General features: G+C 43.8%; 1 protein-coding gene and 1 long non-coding RNA gene across 2 annotated transcripts; one reads left to right on the plus strand and one right to left on the minus strand.

Moving 5' to 3' along the window:
* Nucleotides 1-54: 54 nt before the first annotated feature.
* col6a4a (collagen, type VI, alpha 4a) lies at nucleotides 55-22756 on the minus strand. The gene is made up of 38 exons (XM_077575327.1): nucleotides 22079-22756; nucleotides 18320-18907; nucleotides 16557-17129; nucleotides 15204-15824; nucleotides 14146-14706; nucleotides 13215-13772; nucleotides 12472-13050; nucleotides 11770-12348; nucleotides 11305-11666; nucleotides 11005-11083; nucleotides 10772-10917; nucleotides 10570-10662; nucleotides 10440-10493; nucleotides 10153-10224; nucleotides 10043-10069; nucleotides 9915-9959; nucleotides 9782-9835; nucleotides 9591-9653; nucleotides 9452-9517; nucleotides 8719-8772; nucleotides 8596-8631; nucleotides 8449-8511; nucleotides 8301-8363; nucleotides 8150-8212; nucleotides 8016-8078; nucleotides 7715-7765; nucleotides 7508-7543; nucleotides 7350-7412; nucleotides 7008-7070; nucleotides 6405-6440; nucleotides 6280-6316; nucleotides 6171-6182; nucleotides 4781-5274; nucleotides 3595-3685; nucleotides 2309-2959; nucleotides 2092-2173; nucleotides 1923-2029; nucleotides 55-994 (listed from the first exon to the last, which is right to left on the minus strand). The coding sequence occupies exons 1-38, from the start codon at nucleotides 22647-22649 to the stop codon at nucleotides 804-806; spliced, it is 7947 nt and encodes a 2648-aa protein (XP_077431453.1). The 5' UTR covers nucleotides 22650-22756; the 3' UTR covers nucleotides 55-803.
* Nucleotides 3126-4907, plus strand: LOC144057586 (uncharacterized). The gene is made up of 3 exons (XR_013295291.1): nucleotides 3126-3465; nucleotides 3603-3742; nucleotides 4760-4907. It is a non-coding gene; the product is annotated as an uncharacterized LOC144057586 (long non-coding RNA).
* Nucleotides 22757-24633: the final 1877 nt, after the last annotated feature.

The following is a 24633-nucleotide window of genomic DNA, read 5'->3' on the forward strand; positions in this document are numbered from 1 at the left end:
AGTTGGTTAGCATGATAGCATTAGCCATGACTAGCTAGGAAACCTGAGACCTGCGACCGACACATTGTTTTATTTAAATTTTTTACACCCATCAAACCTTTTTGTTCCCTCTACATGGGAAATCTTTATTTGTTTTTCCCCACAAGTAATCCGGAATATTTCATCTTTTTTTTTGTATTATTGTGTGACACTGTAATAATTAATTATACAGTGAACCCCAGCTATATTGTGGTGCATCATTCACACCCCTGCTATAATACGGGATTTTGAGATTTTTTTGTTGTTAGCGATATGCAAGTCCAAAGTTAGAGTTGCATGGCTTCAGTGTAGTACCACGTTGTGCCACAACGAATAAGGGCAGCACTGAGCTCTACTGGAAGAAATGCAGCCAAATAATGAATGAGAAGAAGAGGCCACTAGCACTAAGTCGGATGAAATTTTCACATTGGCGGAACATTTTGATGTCTAATACAATGTTAAGGGTATTTATGTGTCATTTTTATATTAAACATCAAATGGGAGTTTTTTTAAAAGCTTTTTATGATCTATCACAGATTTTCATCTTTTCTGATGCTGTGTGACAAACTGGAGTTCACTGTAATCATACTAACAATCATGATGTGAATTTTGACTTAGTGTTCTGTTGCAAAACTGAATTTCCTGGAATATTTTGGAATGCAAACCGCATATGTAAAAAAAATAATAAAATAAAAAATTGTTGGTCATGTGACCCGAGCACCTAAACAATAATCAGGTCAAGAAGGTTTCAAGTTGAAAAGTCACATTTGGCCGCGGCGCCCCCTTCAGGCCACGCAGGCGTCCTTGCAGGCCTCCAAGGTGCTGAAGCGGTTGGCGTTTCCTCCGCATCCGCTGTACCAGAAGCGCTTGCACTGCCGCTGCTGGCTGTCAAAGAACCACATCATGGTGTAGTCCTCGCAGTTGCCCGTGTCCTCGGCCATCAGGCAGGGATCTGCCTCATCTGTGTCTGCGTCATCTGGTTGACATGTGATCAAGAAATAACATCCGAGTAAAAGTCTTTTAACTATTAATAGAATACAGTCTGCTGTCTACGGAAATGTTCCGTAGAAAAGTAGTGCCAGTGTTATGTTTGTATTTATTTTGTAAACTACACTCGGCTTTAAACAATATAAAGTTGTCATAAATTATTTATTTGTTCAATATTTATTATGGGAGGTCCACCAGCTGACATTGACCAAACGCAAGTTACAAAATTAGCAGTGCTCGGGCTGTGTTCCAAAAGTATACGAGTATTCCAGTACACTTGACTCGGGAGTAGTGAATGATAATGATAAATATGACTTGTCGGAAATATAAAAAAAATTCAGAAATAAACAATGTTTTAAGAAAATATGGGATTTTTAATTCATGTATTTTCCCTTTTAAAGAGTCTTTTTACAAAATATTTGTTTTCCTCAAAAGCATGACTTTTTTTATTTAAAAAAATTAATAAATTAAATAACGTTTTTTGGGGGAAATTACATTTTTAAAAATGTCACCTTTTGAATTTTTGTTTTTCAAAAATATACAACTTGAAAGTTATGACTTTTTAATTACATAATTACATATTGTATATTTTTGATTGATTTGATTGATTTTGGTAATATTCTGCTTTTATTTACGATTTTATTTTGGAAAATGCAGCCAACCATGCCAAATTTGCCTACTGGCTAATTTAATAAAAATTACAATTGTCTGAAAAAGCCATCGTTTGGCACCATTATGATTTTTTTTTTGCTATAACAATTTTTCAGAAATGTTCCACTTTTTTTCAAACACTGAAAACCAATGGAACATTTTTTTTTCATAAATAAGCTATTTTGAAGAAAAAAAAAGTATTTCTAATAAGTAAGTAGTAAAACAAGTCTGAAGTGATCTTCAGGTGTTTTATGCTCATTCCTAACCTTCTGGTCTCAACACGTGGACAGCGTCCGTCTTTTTGTTTTGCTCCTGCAACTGGTCGCCGTGCTCTTCCTGCGCCTGGTCGGCAAACTCCTCCACTTGCCCTTGACTGGATGCCACACCCGTCACATGACCGACATGATGAAGAAGATGATGATGTAGTTTCCTTACCCAAAACCGGAGATCTGTTCACCTTGACCCATCTGCTGGCAGATCCGTTTTAAAGGTGGCGGTGGGTATGTGTTGATGCCCTCTGTAAGACACAAACACGTTGGTGTGAGAAGTCAAAGTAAAGTAAAAAAAAAAAAAAGTAAAGTAAAAGTTTTTTGTTTTTCCAATTGAATACTGTGGAAAGAACGAATGGCAAATGGTTGTTGTTGCGTCTCACTGTCAAGCGCGGCCATGAAGACCCTGAAGAACCTCTGGGCGTAGTCCCGTTCTTCCTGCTGAAGTCGTCCCAAGTGCAGCAGGTGCTGCTGCGTGGGCTGGCTGGCCACGGCCTCCACCTGCTCGCGGTCGTAGCGCTCGCCCACCGTCACCACGAACAGCGCCATCCCCTGACATTTGGCCTTCTGGGCGGCGGCTCGCAGCATTTTGAGGTCTTCCGCTGACGTCCTGGTGCCCACCACGGCCAGCACCACCCTCCTCCTACGGGCGTGACCGGCGGTCATCGCCTCCTTCAGGCCGAGGTCCAGGGCGTGCCCCAGGGCTGAGGACCCGCCCTCTTGGCGCATGCTGCGCAACAGGTGGGTCCTCATGAGACGCCCGTCCTGGTAAGCCTGCAGGCCGAACTCCAGCTTGGTGCCGCGGGCGCCGCTCTGCTGTACCACGGCCACTCGGGCGCGGGTGTCGGCGCGGCCCGGCTCGGGGCTGACGGCCAGTTGCTCCACCACGGAGCCCAAAAGCTGCTGGGCGCCGGCGTACTCGTCGGCCTGCATCTCGCGAGAGCCATCCACCAGCATCACCACGTCCGCCTCCACTTCCTGCGGCGCCGGCGTCTCCTGGATAAACGCGCAGTCCTGCGTACGCCGGCATGGGTCTGCGCAAATGAACAACATACAGGAATGACATAATTGAACAGAATGTAAATAATAAATCCGTTTTTGACACATTTTTTGCTTCAATTTAATGGATATTGAGCTACTGGTGTACTATCCTTGGCCACCTGGGGGCAGTATAATACATACATATGGCACTGTCAAAAGTTACTCCCCTGACAACAGTAGTAATATTATTATTATTAACATTGTTTATTAATATTGTTTTTCGCAGATAGCCTGTGTGTAGTTTTCCATTAACATGTTGGTCCAAAATATCCATTACTAAAACCGTGACTATCAATGCTAACCGCTAGCATTTCAAAGGCGTTTTGCATTGTTTGTTAGCATTAAGCTAAGCAAACCTTCCCTAAAGCAAGGCTAGGTGGTTGCTTTAAATACACAAAGTGTAAATCTCCGTTTAAATTTAGATTGACAATAAACAGTCAACTGGGAGTGACAATAAACAGCAGGAATTTTCACAAGTCAAAATTCGTCAAAAAGTCTGGTAAGTCCCTACTAAAGGCCGAGATGCCAAATGAATGACGCGCAGCTGACTTTTGATGACCACAACATATGCTAACAGCAAAGCTAACATCTTAAGCTAATATGCTAACGTAGCCTAATTGCTGCTTACCGTAACAGATGGCGCAGTTCTTCACCTTCCTCAGGTCGGCAGCGGCATCCCTCCCCAGCACGGTGAACATGGAGTTTCCGGAGTCGTCCAGCTGGAAGGAAACGCTTATTCAAACTTTAACTGTCACAAAAACTGTGAATAACACATGGTAGGTCCCCCCCAAAAAATCTGTGAAAGGCAACTGCGTGGTGCGAATTGTGAATATGTTGGTTAGGGTTGACTGTACTGTACCTGAAAAGTACACTTAAGTACAGTCAATGTGGCATCCAAGCACTACTTTTATCGATAATAAGTTTCTGTACTTACTTCAACATAGTTCCGTAGAACCAAGATATCACAAGATAGTGAAAAAGCACTTCATTTGTCTAAAAGAGGTTCCTCAGCTCACTTTAAAGGGATATTTGACTCATTGAGCCATTTTCAGCAGTAAAATGTTAAAAATTTTGTCCAGAATGAATTTGTCAAATTCGGTTTTTTTTTCATGTAGAATGAATGTAGAATGATTTTTTTCCTCACTTGCTGTCGACTGAAGATGACATCACCTGTGCTAAGGAAGTAGGTAACGACCAATCCCAGAAAACAGGTGAGCCATGATTGGTCGTTACCTACTTCGTCAGCACAGGTGATGTCATCTTCAGTTGACAGCAAGTGGAAAAAAAATATTTTTAAAGGTATTAATTGTATACAAAAAAATATTTAGTTAATAGTTATCAAATTCATTATGGACAAAATACTAACTTTTTACTGCTGAAAATGGCTCAATGACATAGTTCCTTGGGGTGCCAAAAGATGGCGGCAAAGCACTACTTTTATCAATAAGAAGTTTCTGAACTCACTGTGTTGTGTTGTGTTTCTTAAAGTGTGTTGTTATCTTGTTAACCACGTAGGAGTGCGAGCTGATCACGTTCATCCGAGACAACTGTGGTGATAGTGAAAAAGCACTTAATTTGTCTAAAAGAAGTTCCTCAGCTCACTTTAACATAGTTCCTTGGGGTGCCACACAATGGCGGCAAAGCACTACTTTTATGAAAATGAAGCTCTTCAACTCACTTCAACATAGTTTCTAAGCACCAGGATGACACCTAAAAAATACTTTTAATGACTTCTGCCATAGAAAAAAAATGTGAACCGTAACTAAGTATTTTTACTTCTCCAACACTGCCAGAGACCCCGATGTCAAACTTGCCTCCATGGCGCGGCTGACGGCGGGGGCGTTCCTCATGGAGATGACGGCCGGGACCACGTTGAGGGCGCGGTACTCCATGACGGCCGTCACCACGTCACTTATGTCCTGCGACGGCCCGTTGGAGAAGAACACGGCCACCTTCCTCATCATGGCACCCGAGCGCACGCGCTTGAGCACGTTGTGGGCCACGTAGCGCATGGCGGCGCCCAGCTGCCGCCGGTTGCTGGTGCGTTCCAAGGCCACGTTCCTCACGGCGTCCAGCAGCTGCGACTTGCGCCGGTAGTCGTGGAAACGGACCAGGTACTTGGTGTGGGCGCTGTACGCCACCACGGCCACGCGGGCCCCCGTGGGGCAGTTGCTCTCGGCCACGGTGAGGTCCTCCAGGAGGGAGAGCAGAGCCGAGCGCTGGCGCTCGAACGCCGCCGGCGTCACGTCCTCGGACATGTCCAGGGCCACCACCAGCTCCGTGGGGAGGGCGGGGCAAGAGCCCAAGTCTGAACGACGACAACACATAGTAAGAACCATATGTTTTTCACTCATTTGTTCATTAATTCTCTCATTTATACATTCACTCATTGGAATTCATGTGTTCGATCTTTCACATGGGTTCATTCATTAATTCTGAATTTTATTCATCCTTTTACCAAAGTATTAATTTGCTCATTACACTTTGTCATTTGCATTTTTATTGATCATTCTCTCATTCCTTCACATATTCATTCAATCATTCGAATTCCTTCTTTCATTTGAATTCATTCAGTGATTTATTCGTTCACTCAAGTTATTTACTATTCAATTTACTCGCTCATTTATTCATTCAGTCAGTATGTAATTTTTTAATGCCTTTATTTACTAACTGGCATTCATTTGTTCATTCATTCACTCATTTATTGTCTAACTTGGTCACTTATTTAGTCAAAAATGTATTTATTTATTTAATGTATTTATTTCATTCCTTCTTTTATTCATTCACACATTGGATGAATTAATGTATGACCTAATGAATGAACGAATGAATGCCAGCTCAGTCACATTCATTATTCCTTTCTTAACTCATTTATACACATGGTCATTAATTCATTTGTACATTCATTCGGGCATTCATTCTCTAGCTTGATCATTCATTCATTCACACGTTGGCATTCATTCATTCATTTGATTATGAATTAATTTACTCATTTAGTTATATTCATTCATTCATTCATTCATTCATTCATTCATTTCTTTCCTCGTCCAGTCATTCACTGTTTCCAATTCAAACAATAATGGTGTTTGAGTTTTCCAAAAATGAAAGACAAAGTTCCTTCATCAAGCTTCCTGATTGCAAATTAAGGCCACTGCAACGTGAAGGTTGACAACTCGGACAGGAAATGACATATACAGTACATACCCGTGGAGCAAGCTGAAAGAGACCACAAACAGAGAGAGGGAAGCTTACATCTGATTGGATGACAAAATGACATAGTGGGCGTGGCGTAGCGAAAAGATACTGGACTCACCACAGTTGTCTCGGATGAACGTGATCAGCTCGCACTCCTACGTGGCAACAAGATAACAACACACTTTAAGAAACACAACACAACACACCCGATGAACAAGATGGCAGTGAACACAAGTTACTTACCGTCTTCCCTTTACCTCCGGCTGGACCTCGCGGGCCCTGTGGGTGCCAAACAAGGACAACATAATTCATTAAGTCTATCATTCATTCATTCATTCATTCATTCATTCATTCATTCATTCATTCATTCATTTGTTTATTTATTCATTTAATAATTAACTCTTTCCTTTATTACCCTCATGATTTCACTCATTCATTCATTCTTTTTTTTCATTCATTCTTCCATTTATTATTTTTCAATTTTTTTAATCCATTAAATTATTTTTGTTGAAATGTTTTAACATTGTTTTGCTCCTATATTCACTCAGTTATTCAACCATCGTGTCACTCACAATCTACCTCTGTCATTTGTCCGTATTTTTATTCTGTCGGTCATTCTTGCATTTGTTTTCATTCATTTATTCATGTTTTAATTCAGTTATTTTTTTCCATTCATTCATACATTCATCAAGTCATCCAGGTATTCATTCTTTCATTTGTCTTTGTTATCCTTACTAGAGTCTGGGTTTATTTATTTGTTTTTCATAAATTCATCCATCGACTGATTTAATCATTCCTTTTTTTCATTCATTTATTGTCATCTTATAGGAGGGTTGACGCTCTCACCTTGTATCCCTCGTAACCTGGCTCTCCAGGTTGACCCGTGTCTCCAGTGCGACCTGAGTTACCCTGCATGGGGCGCACAACAAAGTAAAACAGCACAAAAGTCAACAATTATTAAATTACAGTATACATTTTTTTTTTCATTTTAGTTCTGGGCAAATACCGGATTTGACCAATTAATTTGATTTTATTTGTGATCTTAATTTTATTTTTTTGTTTCGGACCACTCGAGCAACTATTTTTCACCAAAGTCACTATGGACTTAATTCTTGCGAGGAAACCGGCAACATGAGCAAAATCTTTTTCAAAATAAGAGCCTGATGGAAGGCAATCACGGCGACTCACCCCACGACCTTGGTTGCCTTTACGTCCTGGTAGACCTTTAGGACCCAGCAGCCCGCTTTCGCCCTGAGACCAGAAAAGTGGGCGTGGCCAGTCAGCACTTCCTCAGATGGCTTTTTTACATTAAGAGACTTCCTGTCAGTGAAATCGAACGCACTCACCACTAAACCGGGATAACCGGGGAAGCCTGAATCTCCCTACACACACAAAACACAAAAACACAAAAACACACATAAACAAACAGACAAAACACACACACGTTAACAGACACATGAAAACACACATAGAACAAAGAACGCACAGGCAAGCTGAGTTCAACATTGGTTTGAGAGCGTGTGCGTAATTTTGCAAGAATGCTGCCCAATCACCTTGATTCCTTTGGGTCCAGCTGGTCCGTATCCGTCTCTGCCGTCCTGACCCTGGAGGAGGTATCAACAGTTTACATGATGAGTATACAAAGAGCAGCTGCACTCTTGACACGTGACATGCAAACACCTCAAACCATCGATGTAGACACACACGTCATTTTATTTGGCGATTGTTCTCGTTAGGGTCACATTAATGAGTTGATGTCATTCAGTCACATTTATTTAAAGCAGATGTTAATGCTAAGGAAGTTAGCATGTGTAGGACACTTTCCCCTATTGGTCAGGAGGCACAAACACTCACCGGCGCCCCCCGTGGTCCCAGAGTTCCCTGCACTCCTCGCACGCCCGGATCTCCAGGTTGTCCCTTTAATGACAAATATCGTCGTTACCACAGCGACATCACATGATGTCAACAGAAAGCTGTCATTGGCTCACCTTCTGACCGTTACCACCACGTCTTCCTGTGGAGCCCGCTCCCCCAGGTGAGCCCGGCCCCCCCTGCGGGACACAACAAGAATATTTGTTTACCCACAACTCTTACAGCGTGGCAGTGTTGCCACGGCGACGGGTCAGATGGTTCGTATACCTGTGGCCCAGGAAGTCCAGAGATCCCTCTTGGTCCAGGTTGACCTCTGACCCCTCTGGGGCCCTAAACAAGAATAAACCAACTAAGAATCAGTGGGGGGAAAAATGAAAGTTTTTAACGCTAGCATCCCTTCCTGTTTGTTACAAACCTGAGGGCCTGAAGCGCCAGGACTTCCTGACACTCCAGGATCTCCAAGAGCTCCTGCAGCACCCTGGAGGACACACCGTTGTCAGTGAGAGTGTGGCGACATATAGCAGACTGGATATCGTATATGAAATTTTGGGTTGTGTCCCACCTTTTCCCCAAGGGGTCCTCGTCTTCCGTCGGGACCCTGACACACACACAAGCACACACATTCAGCGTGAGAAGTGAGTGGATACTATCAAGATGGCGACAGTCAGAAAAATAATAATCTCACAGCATTCCCGCGGATGCCAGCTCCTCCGGCCCTCCCGTCTTGGCCTGGTTCTCCCTGTGCACAAGTGATGGAAAGTAGGAAGCAAAGCAGGAAAGGAGGAAGGACACAGAGAAGGCAGGAAGCATGAAAGAAAGTGGGAAGGAGAGAAGGAAGACAGGAAGCAAGGAAGGCGTAAAGATGGGACAAAGGAATGAAGGAAATCAAGAAGCAAAAGGAGACAAGGAAGTAAGCAGCGAAGAGGGCAAGGATGAGGAAAGTCAAGAAGGAAGAAAAGAGGAAGGTGGTCAGGAAAGAAGTAAGAAACAAATGAGGAAACATGCAAAGGAAAGAAGAAAGGAAGAAAAGAAAGAAAGTGGGGAAGCAAAGAAAGATGAAGGAAGGTGGGAAGGAAAGAAAGAAAATAGGCAAGGAATACAGGAAGGAAGCAGGGAAGGAAGGAATGAAGAAGTTACAAATGAAGGAAAAAGAACAGCAGAAAAGAAGAATAAAGGAATTGGCAAAGGGAGCAAGGATACAATGGCAAGGAAAAAACGAAGCAAGAGAAGGTGGGAGGAACGAAAGATCCAAGGAAGGAAAGAAATGAAGAAAAATGCATTCCAGGAAGGAGAGAAGAAAGGATGGAAGCATAGACAAAAAAGGAAGGAAGACAAATGGTAAAACATGAACGTCCACATGTCAAAGTGATGTCGTCGAGATGATGTCAGCAGCAGTGTTGCATTGTGGGATTGCTGACCGGTAAACCAGGATTTCCGACGTCTCCCTTGGGTCCCCCCACCGTGTTGTCCCGTCCTGGCTCTCCCTGACAAAGTACAAGAAGGCGGGTCATGTGACCAGCAGGCTGCGTGGTCTTCGCAAGGAGACGTTCAACTCACCGGATCTCCTCTCAGGCCTCGCTGTCCCTTGATCCCCAACTCCCCCCGGATACCGGGAATGCCCTGAGGGACGGACAAGATTAGATTACTCCTGTCAATCAACTGGCAGGAGTTCATAGGTCAACACGCCCGTATGTCAATACCACACACAACAAAACACTAATATTACGTCATGCCCATGTATAATTTACCGGATTTCCGGGATGTCCTCGCGCTCCTCGACTACCATCTTGTCCTGACACACCCTGCGTGCACAAACACAAAAAGAGCCTTCATCTAATTTGATGAAGATGATGATGATGATGAGGACATCTGAATGTCTACCTGGTTTCCGTTGACACCGTCCAGTCCCACTTCTCCGTCCTCGCCCTGCCAAAACAGTCATGTGACATCCATCGACTTTCTCTGAAGTTCCTACTAAAGGACGACTTCGTCTCGTTAATGTCACTCACCCGATTTCCTCGCAGGCCTCGGTTGCCCTGAACGCAAAACAAACAAGAGACGTGAGTGAGGTTCTACATGTACTATCATGGGGTGTGACACAAACACGTGCACTAAGTACCTTTGATCCTCGAGGTCCAGCACAGCCCTGAACACCTGGAGATCCACTGGGTCCAGGACCACCACGCTCACCCTGAAACACATCGACACCGCGGCTGAACCCTCAGCACTACAAGCAAGGATGCAAGGAGGATCCTTACTTAGGCAAAGAACAAAGCAATGGAGGAAGCAAAGGAAGGAAGGAAAGACGAAAGAAGGGAAGAAAAGATGAGGCAAGAGAGAAAAAAATAAGAAAGAAAGAAGGAGGGAAAGGGGAAAAGAAAGGACAGATCAAAGAAGGATACTTACGGGTACGCCCTCGTCTCCTGGGAATCCAAGGTAACCTCTTTGTCCTGACACACCCTAAAAGACCAAAAAAAACATCACATGAAGAAGAAGAAGATGATAATGTGTACGACGAGGACAACAATGGTGTAACCTTTGTCCCCAGGGAACCCCGAGATCCGCGGGTGCCTTCGTGTCCTGAACATTTGCACATGACGTTGCAGCACTCGCGATCGGAAACCGCGTCCTGTCACAACACAACATTGACCAGTCAGTCACGGCACATGTGACAAAGTAGCGTTAGCAAGTGTTAGCAAGCGTTAGCATTTAGCCATGCCTACTCCTGCTAAACTCACGATTTGTTTGAGTACGGTGCTGCCCACGCTCTGCATGCCAATGCTGAGCGGGACTTTGTAGCCAAACCCTCGGCCAAACTCCAACATCTGCAGCTGCGCCAGGTCCGGCGCCCCCTCCAGGCCCACCATCAGCAGCGCGTCCACACCTGCAGGAAGTCCACTGTACTACTTCCGTTTGCCAGAAAACAAAAACACAACTTGACTTGATCTTTTCTCTTTCTTTTAGTTTTTACCAGACTTTCGGAGAAGCTCTGACTCGTTTTCCAGTGTCATCACATCTTCATCTAGTCCGTCTGAGAAGATGACCAGAACCTGAAGGACAACATCAAACCATGAATCTTTGAGTTGAAATCTCAACCTCTTTGGAGTTTCCTCCATGGTTGTCAAGGCAAGTCTTTCATAGGTTTAGAAAAGTTGTCCTCAATACAAAACTCAGCAATTTAAGATTGACTCAAGTTAAGTCATGTGGCTCCAGTCCCCCACCTCTGTTTTAAGTACATGAGACCTCACCAGGACCAAGACTTGTGACTTACCTTCACACCACCTCTGGAATCGTCCTTAAACTTCTCCCCAAAGGACTTGAGCATGGCACTGTTGAGTCTCGTGGGAACGTTCAAATTCAAAGTCATAACCTTTGTTACAACGTCATCGTTGGGGTCATAGGGTTTGAACTTGAAGTCGTAGAGAGATCGTCCGTCCTGGCCCACCACTCTGTAACCGATTTTGGCCTTGATCGGGGTGGGGCCGGTGCAGCACAGCCCCTGGATGCTGGAGGCGTAATGGATGATCTCGGGCAAGAAAGTCCTGAGCTTGTTATGGCCGCTGACCAACATCTCACCTGGACGTCCGCTTCTTTGAGAAATGTCGAAGCCTATGGCGATGTCGACGCTGCAGCCTGAAGCAACGTTTGTTAGGCAACAAGTACAAACATGTCAGACAGAATTGCGAATGCGCCTGAAGAAAATAAAAGAAAGGAAGAAAGAAGGAAAGGAACGCACTTATCTGCTCTTTGGGAGTTTTGGATTTACAGATGGTGTCGACCACCTTTTGTCTGATCTTGTCCAAACTATCAAAATTCTCAACGGTGAAGAGTCTGTCAGAGGTGCCTGTGATCTGCAGGAGCTGCAGGTCGTGCACGTCACCAACGCCGATGGCAAACACCTCCACCCCGAGAGCCTTGAGACGATCCGCGGCGTCTTGCACCTCATCCTGGGACTCGCCGTCCGTGATCAGCACCAAGTTCTGGGAGACGCTGGCCGACCTGCGGCTGCCGTTCGATTCTTCAAAGTGACCCCTTATGGCATCTAGGGCGCGTCCGATCAGGGTCCCGCCACGGCGCTGGTTCATGCCCATGATGTGCTTGGTCACTGACTCGTGAGTGAAAAATTGGTTCAGGTAGAACTCGTGCTGGAAAATGTCACTGAACTGTGCCAGTCCAACGCGCACTAAATCCTGGCTGACTTTGAAGCTGGACACCAGTTGTGTGGTGAAGTTCTTCATGATAGTGTAGTCCTGAATGCTGATGCTGCCGGACTGATCGAGTAGGAAGATTAGATCGGCTTTCTGCTTCTTGCAGGCTGCAAAAACAAAGAGCACATTGTTGGAGAGATTTTAACCAGTTTTAGAAGATTGTATTCAACTTTTAGTGATTACACCATCTGCTCAGTGGCTCTGGTGAAAAGGTCTTTAGTGTCTCATACCTGGTTTTGTGGAGGTGCAGAGAACATTTGTGATGTTCTTGTGCAAAGTTTCCAGCGCGGCAAAATTGTCCACGTAGAAAACTCGGCTTGTGTCTTGACCAGCCATGATCTCCAGCTGGTTCCTGATGGCGCCCTCCACTCCGATACTGAAGACGCTGATCCCTTTTTCTCGCAGTGCGATTGAAGGTTGACGCAGATTGTTCCGATCTGTGGCGTCTCCGTCTGTGATCACCATCAGAATCTGAGGCACGTCGAGTGCTGCCCGACCGCCATACTCGGCATTGAAGAAGGACAAGGCGTATTGCAAGGCCTTTCCTGTGTAGGTGTCCCCACGTGGGGGCTCGAGAGCCAATATTGCTTGAAGGACGTCTTGCTTGGACTCGTATTGGTTGAGAGTAAAAACTGATTTGGCAGCAGTCGAGTACAGAATGACTCCAAAGCGCGTCAGGTCTTTACCGACCGTAGTTTGGCTGACCATGGATGACATGAACTTTTGCATGCTTTTGAACTTGTCTGGGGTGATGCTGGTGGAGCCGTCAACCAGGAAGATGATGTCTGCCTTCTCTGTCTTCTTGCAATCTGGTGGAGGAGAAAAGAATGACCATTACCTCCTGTAGGAACCAGTAGAATACAATGAACGCCCTCTATATTGGACAACTCTGGGTCTGGAACATATCCCGCCCAATAAACGGGGAATTCATTGTACTGGAATAGTGAGAAGAGTGTTAACAAGGATTATTGACCTCTATCTGGATCACAGATCTCCAAAGACACCTGACTCTCCAAGTCCTTCAGAGCATCAAAGTCGCTATGAGAGTGGACTCGCTCTGGTGATCCACTGATCTCCAGTAGCTGCGTAGCATTGGCGTCCACCACCCCGATGGCGTAGACCACCACTCCCTTGCGCCTCAGGGCCGCAGCAGGAATCTTGACATTATCTTGAGCTTCTCCATCGGTTACCACCACCATCCTCTGCCTCACGCCAGGACGCCCGCCTCGGGATGCGTCAAAGTACGGCGACAAAGTCGCGATAGCTTCTCCCGTGTCCGTACCTCCTCCGATCTGTTGCATGCCATCAATGGCTTGCAACATTTCGTCTTTGGTGAAATGGCGGTTGAGGGGGAACACCAGCTCCTGGATGGTACTGAACTGCATGACGCCCACGTGGACGTCATTCTGTCCAATATTGGACTTGCCGACCACAGATTTCATGAAGTCCTTCATTTTTTCATAGTCTTGTGGATATATGCTTCCAGAGCTGTCAATCAAGAACAGGAGGTCTCCGGGTACATCTTTACACACTGTAGAAACACAACATAGAAAGTTAGTCATTCCTTTGCGGTTGACTTCACACTGCCGAGTTGTGCCTTGTGCGGCCGCACGTTGCGCATGCCAAAATCTGCCATTGGCCTCATCAGAATTAGCCAAATGTAGACCCCCATGTCCATTTCCAGCTGTGGAATATGGACCTCCCTATAAAATATGGACCATCCATCTATTTTCTATAATGGTTACCATTATAGAAAATGGAGCCTAATCTAACAGACTTCAGACTACCAAAGTGTAAATCTGTGTTTCTGCTTATAGTTGCACAAAACACGTTGTGAAGATTATGACGGTGGAAAAAAAAAAGCAGAAAGGAAAGGTGATATTTGGAAAATAAATTCTTCTCACCATCCGTGGTGCAGATATCAGTGATGATGTCATCTTTGATGGGGTTCAGAGCATCAAAATTATTGACAAAGAACGTCTTTTTGGGGTCACCGGATATCTCACGAAGTTCGGCCATGTCGGCGTTCTTCACGCCGATGGCGTATATAGTGACACCCTGAGCTCGTAGCTTCTGAGCGGGCACCTTGACCTCATCCGAGGATTTCCCATCGGTGATGACCACCAAGTATTCCGGCACCTTCTGACCTCGAGTTGCCACGGCTCGATCAAACTGTGGTCCCATGAACTCCAGCGCCCTTCCCGTTTCTGTCCCGCCCCCCATCTGTGCGATGGCCTCCACCGCCTTCTCCAGGCTTTTGGCGTCCGCGTAAGCCGTCAGATCAAATTCCAAGTTTGGAGCATCCGCGTACTTGGCGACGCCCAAGCGGACGTGCTGAGGCCCGATGCGGAAGGTACTGATGAACTCGAGGATGAACTTCTTCATATCGTAAAAGTCGTTTGGGTAGATGCTTCCTGAGTGATCGATCAGGAAGAAGATGTCCGCTTCATCAGTTTGCAAGCAGCCTAGAACAAAATAGAATAGAATGTTTTCAATGGAATTTTTTGACTCTGGCTGTGTTCGTAATTGTTCACTTATTTCCTTCTCACAAATCACGTTTGTATAGTTGACTTTTTAGTGCAGTGATTTTCACAGTGTGCTACTAGTACACAGGCTCCCTCTAGTGGTATGTGATAGAATCACTGAATTATATGTTCAAACTGTGTGTAATGTTATGACTTAATTTTTTTTGAGTAGTCACTCTTATAGTAGGAGGTGGCAAATCCAGGTCTAGGTCCTGCCACAGTTTATCTTTAGCCCCTGATGCTAGCTAGCTAGCCAGCTAGCCAGCTAGCTTCCTAGCAGGTAAACGAGCACCATGGGCGCTAGCTAGCACCTGGGGCTAAAGCCAAAATGTGGCAGGGTTGTTACTTTCTGGACCTGGATTTGCCACCTCTGCTAATGGTGCACTATTTGGAGTGAATGTTGACGTGTTTTATTAACCAAGCGCGGCGATGCAAACCTTCCTTGATGCTATTCCTTCTCATATTAACGCTGACTGCTTGCCGGAGGATGTTGTGACAAACGATGTTCTGCAGCTTCTGCTCCAGCGCTCGAAGTTTGGAGAAACTGTCCACGGTGAAAATGTGCCTGCTCGGAGGATGGGACGCCATCTTCACCAGCTGGGTATGGTCGGCGTTCTGGACCCCCACTGCGTAGATTTTGACGCCAGCCCTACGGAGGGCCACCGCAGCGTTGCTCACATCGTCTTGGGATTTCCCGTCAGTGATCACCACCGCCACCTGCTGGACGCCCTTGTCCTTCCTGCTGCCTCTTTCTTTGGTGAACACGTGATCCCGCGTGTAATTGAGGGCGACTCCTGTATTAGTGCCGCCGCCAAGGTATGGCATTATTTTGATGAAACTAAGCAACTCTGTCTTGTCATCGAAGGTATTGAGGTAGACCTGTGCTTTGGCTTTGTCACTGTACATCACAATGCCCACTCGCACCTTGGACGGAGCCACGTCCAGGCCGCTAACAACCGAGTGCAGGAACGTGCGTACCAGCTGGAAGTTTGGGGTTCCGATGCTTCCGGACTCATCGATGATGAACACGATGTCCGCCAGTTTGGCTCCTTTGCATTCTGTGGCAACAAAATAAATGAATTCTCTTAGCATCCATGAGGTTAAACAGAATGAAAGTGGAATTATTTACACAGTGCACCCAATTAAAGGAAAAGGAAAAGCAGAAAATTAACAAAAAAATGTCCATGAAATTGCCAAATATGTCAGAGAATTATATATATATATATATATATATACATACATATATATTTATATATATATAAAATAACATGATCCCCCCCCCCCCCCCAAAAAAAAAAAAAAAAAAGAAAGCCAGAAAAATAGCATAAAATGTTTTTGGAATTGCCCAAAAAAACAAGATTTTTTAAAATTTATTTTTATAGGCAGACAAGAAAATTTTCCAAAAGTATTCTACACTATAACATGTCCAAAAACAAAAGAATAAATCTTGAAAATTGTCATAGAATGTACACAAAAACCTGAAAATTTAGGCAAAAAAGATGTTCAAAAAATCACTATAAACTGTCCAAAAACAAAAGAAGAAATCCTGAAAATTACCATAAAACGTCCACAAAATTGCCAAAAAGTCAGATATTTGATTTAAGAAAATGCAGGAAAGAACACGTTCAAAAAGTAACCAAAAAATGTCCAAAAACAAAAGAAGAAATCCCCTAAATTATCATAAAACGTCCACAAAATTGCCAAAAATGTCAGAGAAGGCAGGAAAAAAGGTCAAAAAATATTGATTGATGCTTAAATAGAAGGAGAAAAGAAGAAAGACTTCCTTTTACCTCCAGTAAGATTGGCCTCCACAACGTGCTCTTCAAAGGTAGCTTTCAGAGAGGGAACGGCGTTGACGGTGGACTGGTAGACGACAGAAGGACTGGAGGCAACAACCCGCATCTGTGGGATGGACGCGCCTACGCTCATACCCACAATGTTGATACCCTGGGCCTTGAGTAGGCGGGACTGCTTGTCAATGTCGTCGTCTGAGTCTTTCCCACTCAGAACAACCAGGAACTGTCGGACGCCTTGGTCCGCCCGGCTACCCGCCTGGCTGGTGAAGAAGTTCGAGCCGGCATACCCCAAGGCTGCGCCCAAGTTGCGCGGCTCGTTGGGCTGGAGTCTTCGCAGGCGGAAGCGACGGACGGCGGCGCTGGTCTCGTCGTTGGTCTGGTGATCATTCAGATTAAATTCCAACTTGGTGTCTTGACCGTATTGAGCCAGGCCGAGGCGGTGCGCCGAGATTCCGAAGTTCAGTTGGTTGGTCAGTCGGGCCAGGAAGGCTCGGACCTGCTGGAACTCGGCTTGACTCAAGCCGCTGTCCACCAGGATGAAGATATCCGAAAACTTTTCGGACAAAGCTGAAAAAGACAGTAGATTGTTTTGCAAATGTTTTTCATTAGGTATTGAAAGAAATATTCAGTTTCAATTTAATTATAACTGTTTTGATTTAGTTATAACCATTTAGAATTGGACAAAATTGCAGTATAGTTTTGTATGACAATTCTCTTTCACTTTAAATTCCTATTAGCATGGTTGATTGAGACATCATTGTGACCAATGGGGGCGTAGTCATGTGACTCTGGGAGGTAACGTTTTGGAGGACAAAGGATATTAGCTACGGGCGGGGCATGGGAACTTTACAGTCGCGAATTCAAGATGGCGCGGGTGGCTGCTATCATCTCCTGTCCGCAATGTCGTGAATAAATGTAGAGAAAATGCCTGAATTCACTGATCTCATTGTATGTATTATTAATCAACGGCATGAACACGCAAATGGTAAGAATCCTTCATTCCAGCAGTATGTAATGAAAAAGCGATTTGAATCTGATTTAAAAGATGTGAGTGCATCGACTCAAACCCAATCCTTAGTCCGTTACAGAAGGCCGTTACAGTTAGAGAAAGAGGTAGGTAGAAAAGTGAAGACAACTCCAAATTGCCTTCAGCTGGAAGTCTGAGCTAATGCTAACCATGTTAGCTCTCACATTAATATTCTGCTCCTGTTAGTTTTGGCCACGCAAAACTCAAACCCAGACAAGTTCAGGCTGCGTTTTAAATTTCTAGGGGCAGAACATGACCTCATTCCAACCTCCTACACATTTACTGCTCTTATGAGGCGTCCAGAAGCTGAAAGTAAGCTTGCCAAAAGCGGATCTGACATCTTGCTGCTTTCAGACTTTTAATATCAAGCTGGGGATTGATTACTGTGGAAACTTCCCACAGCAAACACGCATTACAGTAAATTCTGCTCTTCCACTGAATTGTTCTTGTTGTGTGTTTTGGCCGGCCTCATCATTGCGAGATTGTTTTGGTCTGCATTGTTGTGGCATGGAACAAGACGAATGTTGCGTAACCGTCACATATCATGAATTGTTCATTTGAGCACTACATCGGGTCTCCATCATCAATTCAAATTGCACAAGGTCAGCGGGTCATAATTGCATTAAATGCGTGTATGAGAAATACTTGTAGGCCATAAATATAAAATAAAAGAGAAAGAACAAGTTTTGGATGTTAAGTTACTTTACTTTTCATTTCTTCCATGACTCACCTTGCCTCTGGTTGTCCATGGAAGTGCACACGGTTTGCAGCAGAACGTCACTAAGTCTCTGAAGAGCTTGGAAGCTGTCGATGAAGAATCGGAAGTTGCCAGACGGTCGGTTGGCGATGGCCTCCAGCTCGGCCATGTTGGCTTGTCCCACTCCGATACTGAAGACGATGACCCCGTGCTGTCTGAGGCGCCGAGCGGCCTCCACCACGTCGTCGGCAGAGTCTCCGTCCGTGATGACCACGGCGATCTGAGGCACTCTCTGGTTTGCTCGGCTTCCGGCGATTTCGGTGAAGAACTCCGTCCGCAAAAAGTCGATGGCCTTGCCGGTTTCTGTGCCTCCCGTCCGGTAGGGGAACTTATCCAGTTCGGCCAGCAGAGACTTCTTGTCCATGTGATCTTTCAAAAGGAACTCTTGAAAAGTTTGGTCAGTGTATTGTGCCAAACCCACGCGGACCTTGTCCGGGCCGATGTCGAAACCGGACACCACGGTTCGGAGAAACCCACGGACCTCCTGGAAATTGGAAATGCCAATGCTGGAAGAGCCGTCCACCAGGAAGACCACATCAGCAACGGTGGCTTTGGCACATTCTGGGACAGGAGAGTACAAAGTTAACACATTTTAATTTTTGGACCTGGTTTTAACAGAAAGTGAGATTATTTCAACAGGAAGTGACCCAGAAGTGGCCTAAAATCAACAGGGAGTGACCTGATTATTATGATTATTATTATCATTTATTTATTTATTTTAAATTTAATTTAATTTTATTTATTTTAGGAAGTGATCTGATTTCACAGGAAGTGACCTGAAGGTGGCCTAAAATCAACAAGAAGTGACCTGATTTCAACAGAAAGTGACCCACTGATCTGAATATATTCTTGTGTCCAAATTCACAAAGCCGGGTCCTCCGACGGCCGAATTTGTCAGCTGCATGCACCCGGCCTTGTGAATTTGGACACAGGCTATGACTAGATAGCCGATAGCCCATACACGCCCAAGTAAGCCGTTGAAGCGACAGGGCGGCCATCTTGCTCCTCCCAGCTCACAAGCAGACTGCTGTATAAAGTATACAGTATGCGTACAGATTAGATATATACAGCTCATAGTCAGTTAGTATAGGGTGTGGGGAGTTTGCGCCGGTTCCTTAGACCCCAATATTAGATTTGGATGAGGCATCTTTTGTTGAATTACAGTTATAATTCTTTAATTTAAAAAAAAAAAAGTTTCCTGTAAACATTGTTAAGCATATAAATTACACATGTAATTAAGGCAAGTTGTAAAATGTCTGAAGTCCTCTTGTTTATGTTTAGCAAATTTAAAACATCATAAATCATGCTGTTTCTACCACTACTAGTACTTTCTCAACTGTTCTCCAATTTCGATACTAAATGTATAGGATCGTAGGTCGAGAATTTTTTCTTGGGAGGAGCAATATGGCGGCCTTCAAAAGTCTTGGCCTATCGGCTATCCAGTCATTTATTCAGATCAGTGAAGTGACCCAATTTCAACAGGAAGTGACCCGGAAGTGGCCTAATATCAACCTTACTTCTTTCCTTCCTTGCTTTCTTTCCTCCTCGTTTCCTTTTTCTTCTACTTTATTATTATAATTCCACTGTTTTTCCTCCTTCAACTACTTGAATATTTCTTGATGGATTTCAACTTCAACATGCTCAGCTATTTCCAGCTCATTGCATATCATTCCATGTTATTCAATATCATTCCAGATCATTCCTGTTTTTCATTCAGCCTTCACACGCAGTTTCCTCAGAAATTGCACATTGTCTAGTTTTAATTAGCTGCTTATCATTAGCATTGCAGGTAAGATGGAGCCTTTTCCAGTTGCTGGTCACCAGTCAATCGCATGGCACATATACGGGTCATTCCAGAATTGGAGGACATATTTTTTTCTCTCCCTCTGTCAATTTCAAATAATCCATACACAAAATACACAAACAGGCACTTGTGTAAATTATTTCTCGAGACAAAATGTAACTGCTTCTTCAGTAAAAGTGTTCCTAAATATTATTTAAAATGCTAAATACAGTGATTGTTACCTTGAGATACAATTTTAATTTGTTCAGTGACCACACTCTTAACTCAAAACACTTTTATCTCAAAGGCTATTAATCTGTTCCGGCTTCCCCCGAAAAAAGCAATATTTTTGTAATATATTTTTGATAAGCAAAAGAGCACTCAATGTACTAAAGCATGTTGTAATATTCAAAAAAAAAAAAAAAAACTACTGCTCAATGTATCCTTAAAATAGTCATCCCTATTTAATGGAATGTTTCCATTTACAGCATCTTCATCCTACAACACAGTTGCTTAACATTCTTTGAAACACTGCCATAGAATTAATGTTAATGTTATTTTTCCGAATTGTAGATACACTAAAGTTAAGCAGATCTCCAATTATATATGTTTACGGTGTGAGTGGAACGGCTACATGATTGCTAATCATTACTGGCTGTGTTATGCACAAGCAAATTCCTATGGTTGAATTTCAGTCCCACAACAAACGGAGCAGAGTTAACTTCACCAGCCAGCTCTGCATTTCATATATTTACTGTCATCCTGCCTGTTTCATGTATGTCTGTTAAGGATTTAAAACAGCTTAGGGCTTTTCTTTGTACAATGGATTGTCAGTTGCTTTGTGTTTCTCCATATTTTCATTCCAAGAGAAATATTGACTACAATAAGTTTGGGGTATTGGACTTTTGGCTGAAGCTAAAATGCACTATGATGCATTGTACAGCTGAACTTAATTTGTCCTTCTCTAAACTTTTGAATGCACGTGTCCAGATGTTTCAGTACCTTTTGCACAAATTGCTGTTCTCCCCCCAAAAATGAGCTGGACGACAAAATTCACAGCTGGTGTTTGATCCATGAATGAACCGTAGCGATAGCATTTCCTGCTTCAATTTTAACTGGGATTTAAGCAGTTGTACACATTTTGAGTAACAGTAAAGTGGGAATAAATAAAATAAATATATGATTTTATTTTTTAAATCATTGTACACACAATGATGATTATGCATTCATGCACTCATGGCTGATAACGTGGCACTCTAAAGCAGCCATGCCAGTGGACTATCCATAAGACACATTTTCAGGCTAGCTAGCTAACAGCACATCACAATTGCGCCAGATAAGTGCAGATATAAATGAAGGCGCTCAATTTCTCGTATGTCGCTGGGGCCTCTTTTAGCCCCGCCTAAAAAAAAGTTGGGACAACTCAATTGGTGAAAAACAGTTCAATGCTGTACAGTAGGGCTGCTCAATTATGAAGAAAATATTCATCACGATTATTTTGGTAATAATTGCAATCACGATTAAGACGATCATTAATTTTTGGGTCAAATGAAATTATTTGAAATAGTTATGCAAGTTCTTTTTAGATGAAACAAAATTTATTAAATTAGTTATTTTAGAATTTGAAAAAAGGTGCAAATGTATGAATTTCACTAACTCAAACTAGTTATTATTAGTATTAATAATCTTTCTTTTTTTTCTACGATTATGCTGATTTTGTAATTGTGGCGTGTAATAATTGTAATTGAATTTCGATTCATTGCACAGCCCTACTGTACAGTACAGCTGAATGCTACAAACTGTAGTCCTTAATCTTTCATAATGTATAACAAAGTTAGCATCTGTTGGTAGAATTTTCAGTCGAGAAAACACCAATGTGACGCAGACCGCCCGACGTTTGTGTCCACGTCTCATTGCCACCGCGAGCCACGCGGCGTGACGCACGTTACCTTGAGACAACTGCAGAAGTTGTCGTTTGACCTCCACGGTCGAGCACAAGGTTTGGACGATACTCTGAGAAATTCCCTGCAGCGCGGCAAAGTCGGACACGCTGTACACGTACTGACTGTGCGGCTCGCTGGCGATCTCCCTCAGCTGATCTTCGTCCGCGTCTTTAATCCCGATGGCGTATAAGACGATTCCTTTCCTCTTCAGCTCCAGGGCGTGAGACTCCACGTTGTCTTGCGATTTTCCATCCGTGATGACCACGGCGATCTGGGGCACATTCTGGTTGGACCTGCTCCCGGCTTCTTCCACAAAATGCTGACTCAGCATGAAGTCCAGGCCTTGACCCGTGTGGGTTCCGCCCCCCATGTAGGGCAGCGTTTTGATGTACTGGAGGATGTCGGCCTTGTTCTGGAAGCTGTTGAGCAGGAACTCGGTTCTGGGTGTGGTGCTGTACTGGACCAGAGCCATGCGGACCCGGTCGGGGCCCACGTCGAAACCGTTGACCAGGGCGGACAAAAACTGGCGGATCTGCTCAAAATTCTCTGTGCCGATGCTCCACGATCCGTCCACCATGAAGACCAGGTCGGCCACGGCTTCTTGAGTGCACACTGATAATGGGGGTTGGGTTCGGGTCACTGAGGTGAAGCGGCAGTTTAGAACGGCGTGCCAAGTCAGACAAGTGCTTTGCTAGCGCGGGTGACATGTAGAACCCTGGCAAGCTGTTTCAACTTTTATTTCATAGATTTACTATCCATCCAGAGGCCCGTCCTTTAACTCATTCACTGCCATTGCCGGCTATTGACGTCAAAAATTCATTTGAACTATTTCTATTAGTTTTTTTTTTTTTTCAACTTTTGTTAACAAGAGTATGAAAACCTTTTTTTTTTTTTTTTTATTGTACATTTAGAACAGATATCAAATTTATGATTATTGGAGTCATGTGATTAATTACAATTAAAAATTAGGAGCGTGGGGTGATTAAAATCTTAATTAATTGCATGACTTTACGAGTTAACTCACGATTAATCACAAATTTTATATCTGTTCTAAATTTACAATAAAAAAAATTCTAGGTTATCATACTCTTGTTAACAAAAGTGGAAAAAAATGTTTAACTAATAGAAATAGTTAAAAATTTCTTTTTGACGTCTATAACCGTCATTGGCAGTGAATGAGTTAAGATGGATAACAAGGAAAAGAAATAAATGTTCAAATGGCTTTCCAAGAAGAAGACAAATCTGAAGTGACCGGCAGTGCAAAAGCGTGAAGAACATCCAAGCTGCGTGGCTTTCAACCCACACGGAGTCGTAACGTTTGTGAATCATCCGAGTCACGGTAATCCGTGAAAGTCCAAGGGAGGAAACTGGAGTCTTCTTGGTTGTTGAAGACATTTCACCTTGAATCCACAATACCTCTTCTAAATCTTTGCTGTGGAGTTCCCCTAATTATGCCTGTGGTGGGGTAGGGGGGGGGGGGGGGTCCCATGGGATGGTCACATGTACTGCAGAAGCCTTGTGAATTCAAAGTCTTCTCTTCAACAACCAAGAATAGTCCAGTTGCCTTGGGATCGAGAACTTTCTTTTACACTTTTAGTGTTTTTTTACACCTCATTACTCATCTTGAAACCATCTCCAAGAAGGTTTTAACATTGAGGCAATGGCCCTGATTTACACTGGCAATATATTTCACTCTAAGGCACACCGAGCCAATCAAGATTGAAGTGATGGAACTGGAAGTGTTGATGGAAGAGGCAAACTAACCCTGGATATTTCACCACCATTGTTATGAATCACTATAGGCAGTCGAAGAATGTGTGTTTACGATTGCAGTATACTCCCCGTCCCATCATTTTTGGGAAGCCAGTAACTGCATAAAAGCCTTGTTTGGTTTGATTTTATTAGTCCAGAGTGAATCAGTACATCCTGCGTAACACTGAGTAAGTTGGGAAAGCACCCCCCAAAAAAAAATTTGCCCTGGGAGAGGCCAGCACCAGCTGTCATTGTACATTGAAATGATCCAGATGCAAGGAAATGCAGAGCTGAAAGGAATTTTGTCATAAGTGATATACGGTAGCATGACTCCTTCTTGTGACTGCTTCCAACATTGGACTGCTGAATAGACCATTTGTCTCGATCATTTTTGGTTGTTTCTGGCATTTCAAAAATGTTTTCACACGCGGAAAAGATTTGTCCCATCCGTCACCTCTCATTTTTCTTCCGCCTCGTCCTCGCTACAAGAACCGCAGTCATGGTTACACACAGCGGTGTGTTTGCCTTTCAGACGCGGTATTTGAAATTAGCTACTACAGTCGGTCTCAGGTACAAGTATTTGCGAGTTCGGGTAGAAATGTATTTTTATTTTTCTCCTTTGACAGACACAATTTTTGGACGTGCCCGGTTAGTAGGTCCAGATCAGCTTTCACAAAATCAGAATCTATAACTGCAAACCTGAAATAACACATTTGTCCACTTGGGGCAGACCAGCAGGAAACAACCAATTCAAAACCAGCAAAGAAGATGACACCGCACTGAAAGGCTTTGAGAATATCATTTTTTTC

Source organism: Vanacampus margaritifer, chromosome 9, assembly GCF_051991255.1.
Source record: "Vanacampus margaritifer isolate UIUO_Vmar chromosome 9, RoL_Vmar_1.0, whole genome shotgun sequence".
Taxonomy (NCBI): Eukaryota; Metazoa; Chordata; class Actinopteri; order Syngnathiformes; family Syngnathidae; genus Vanacampus; species Vanacampus margaritifer.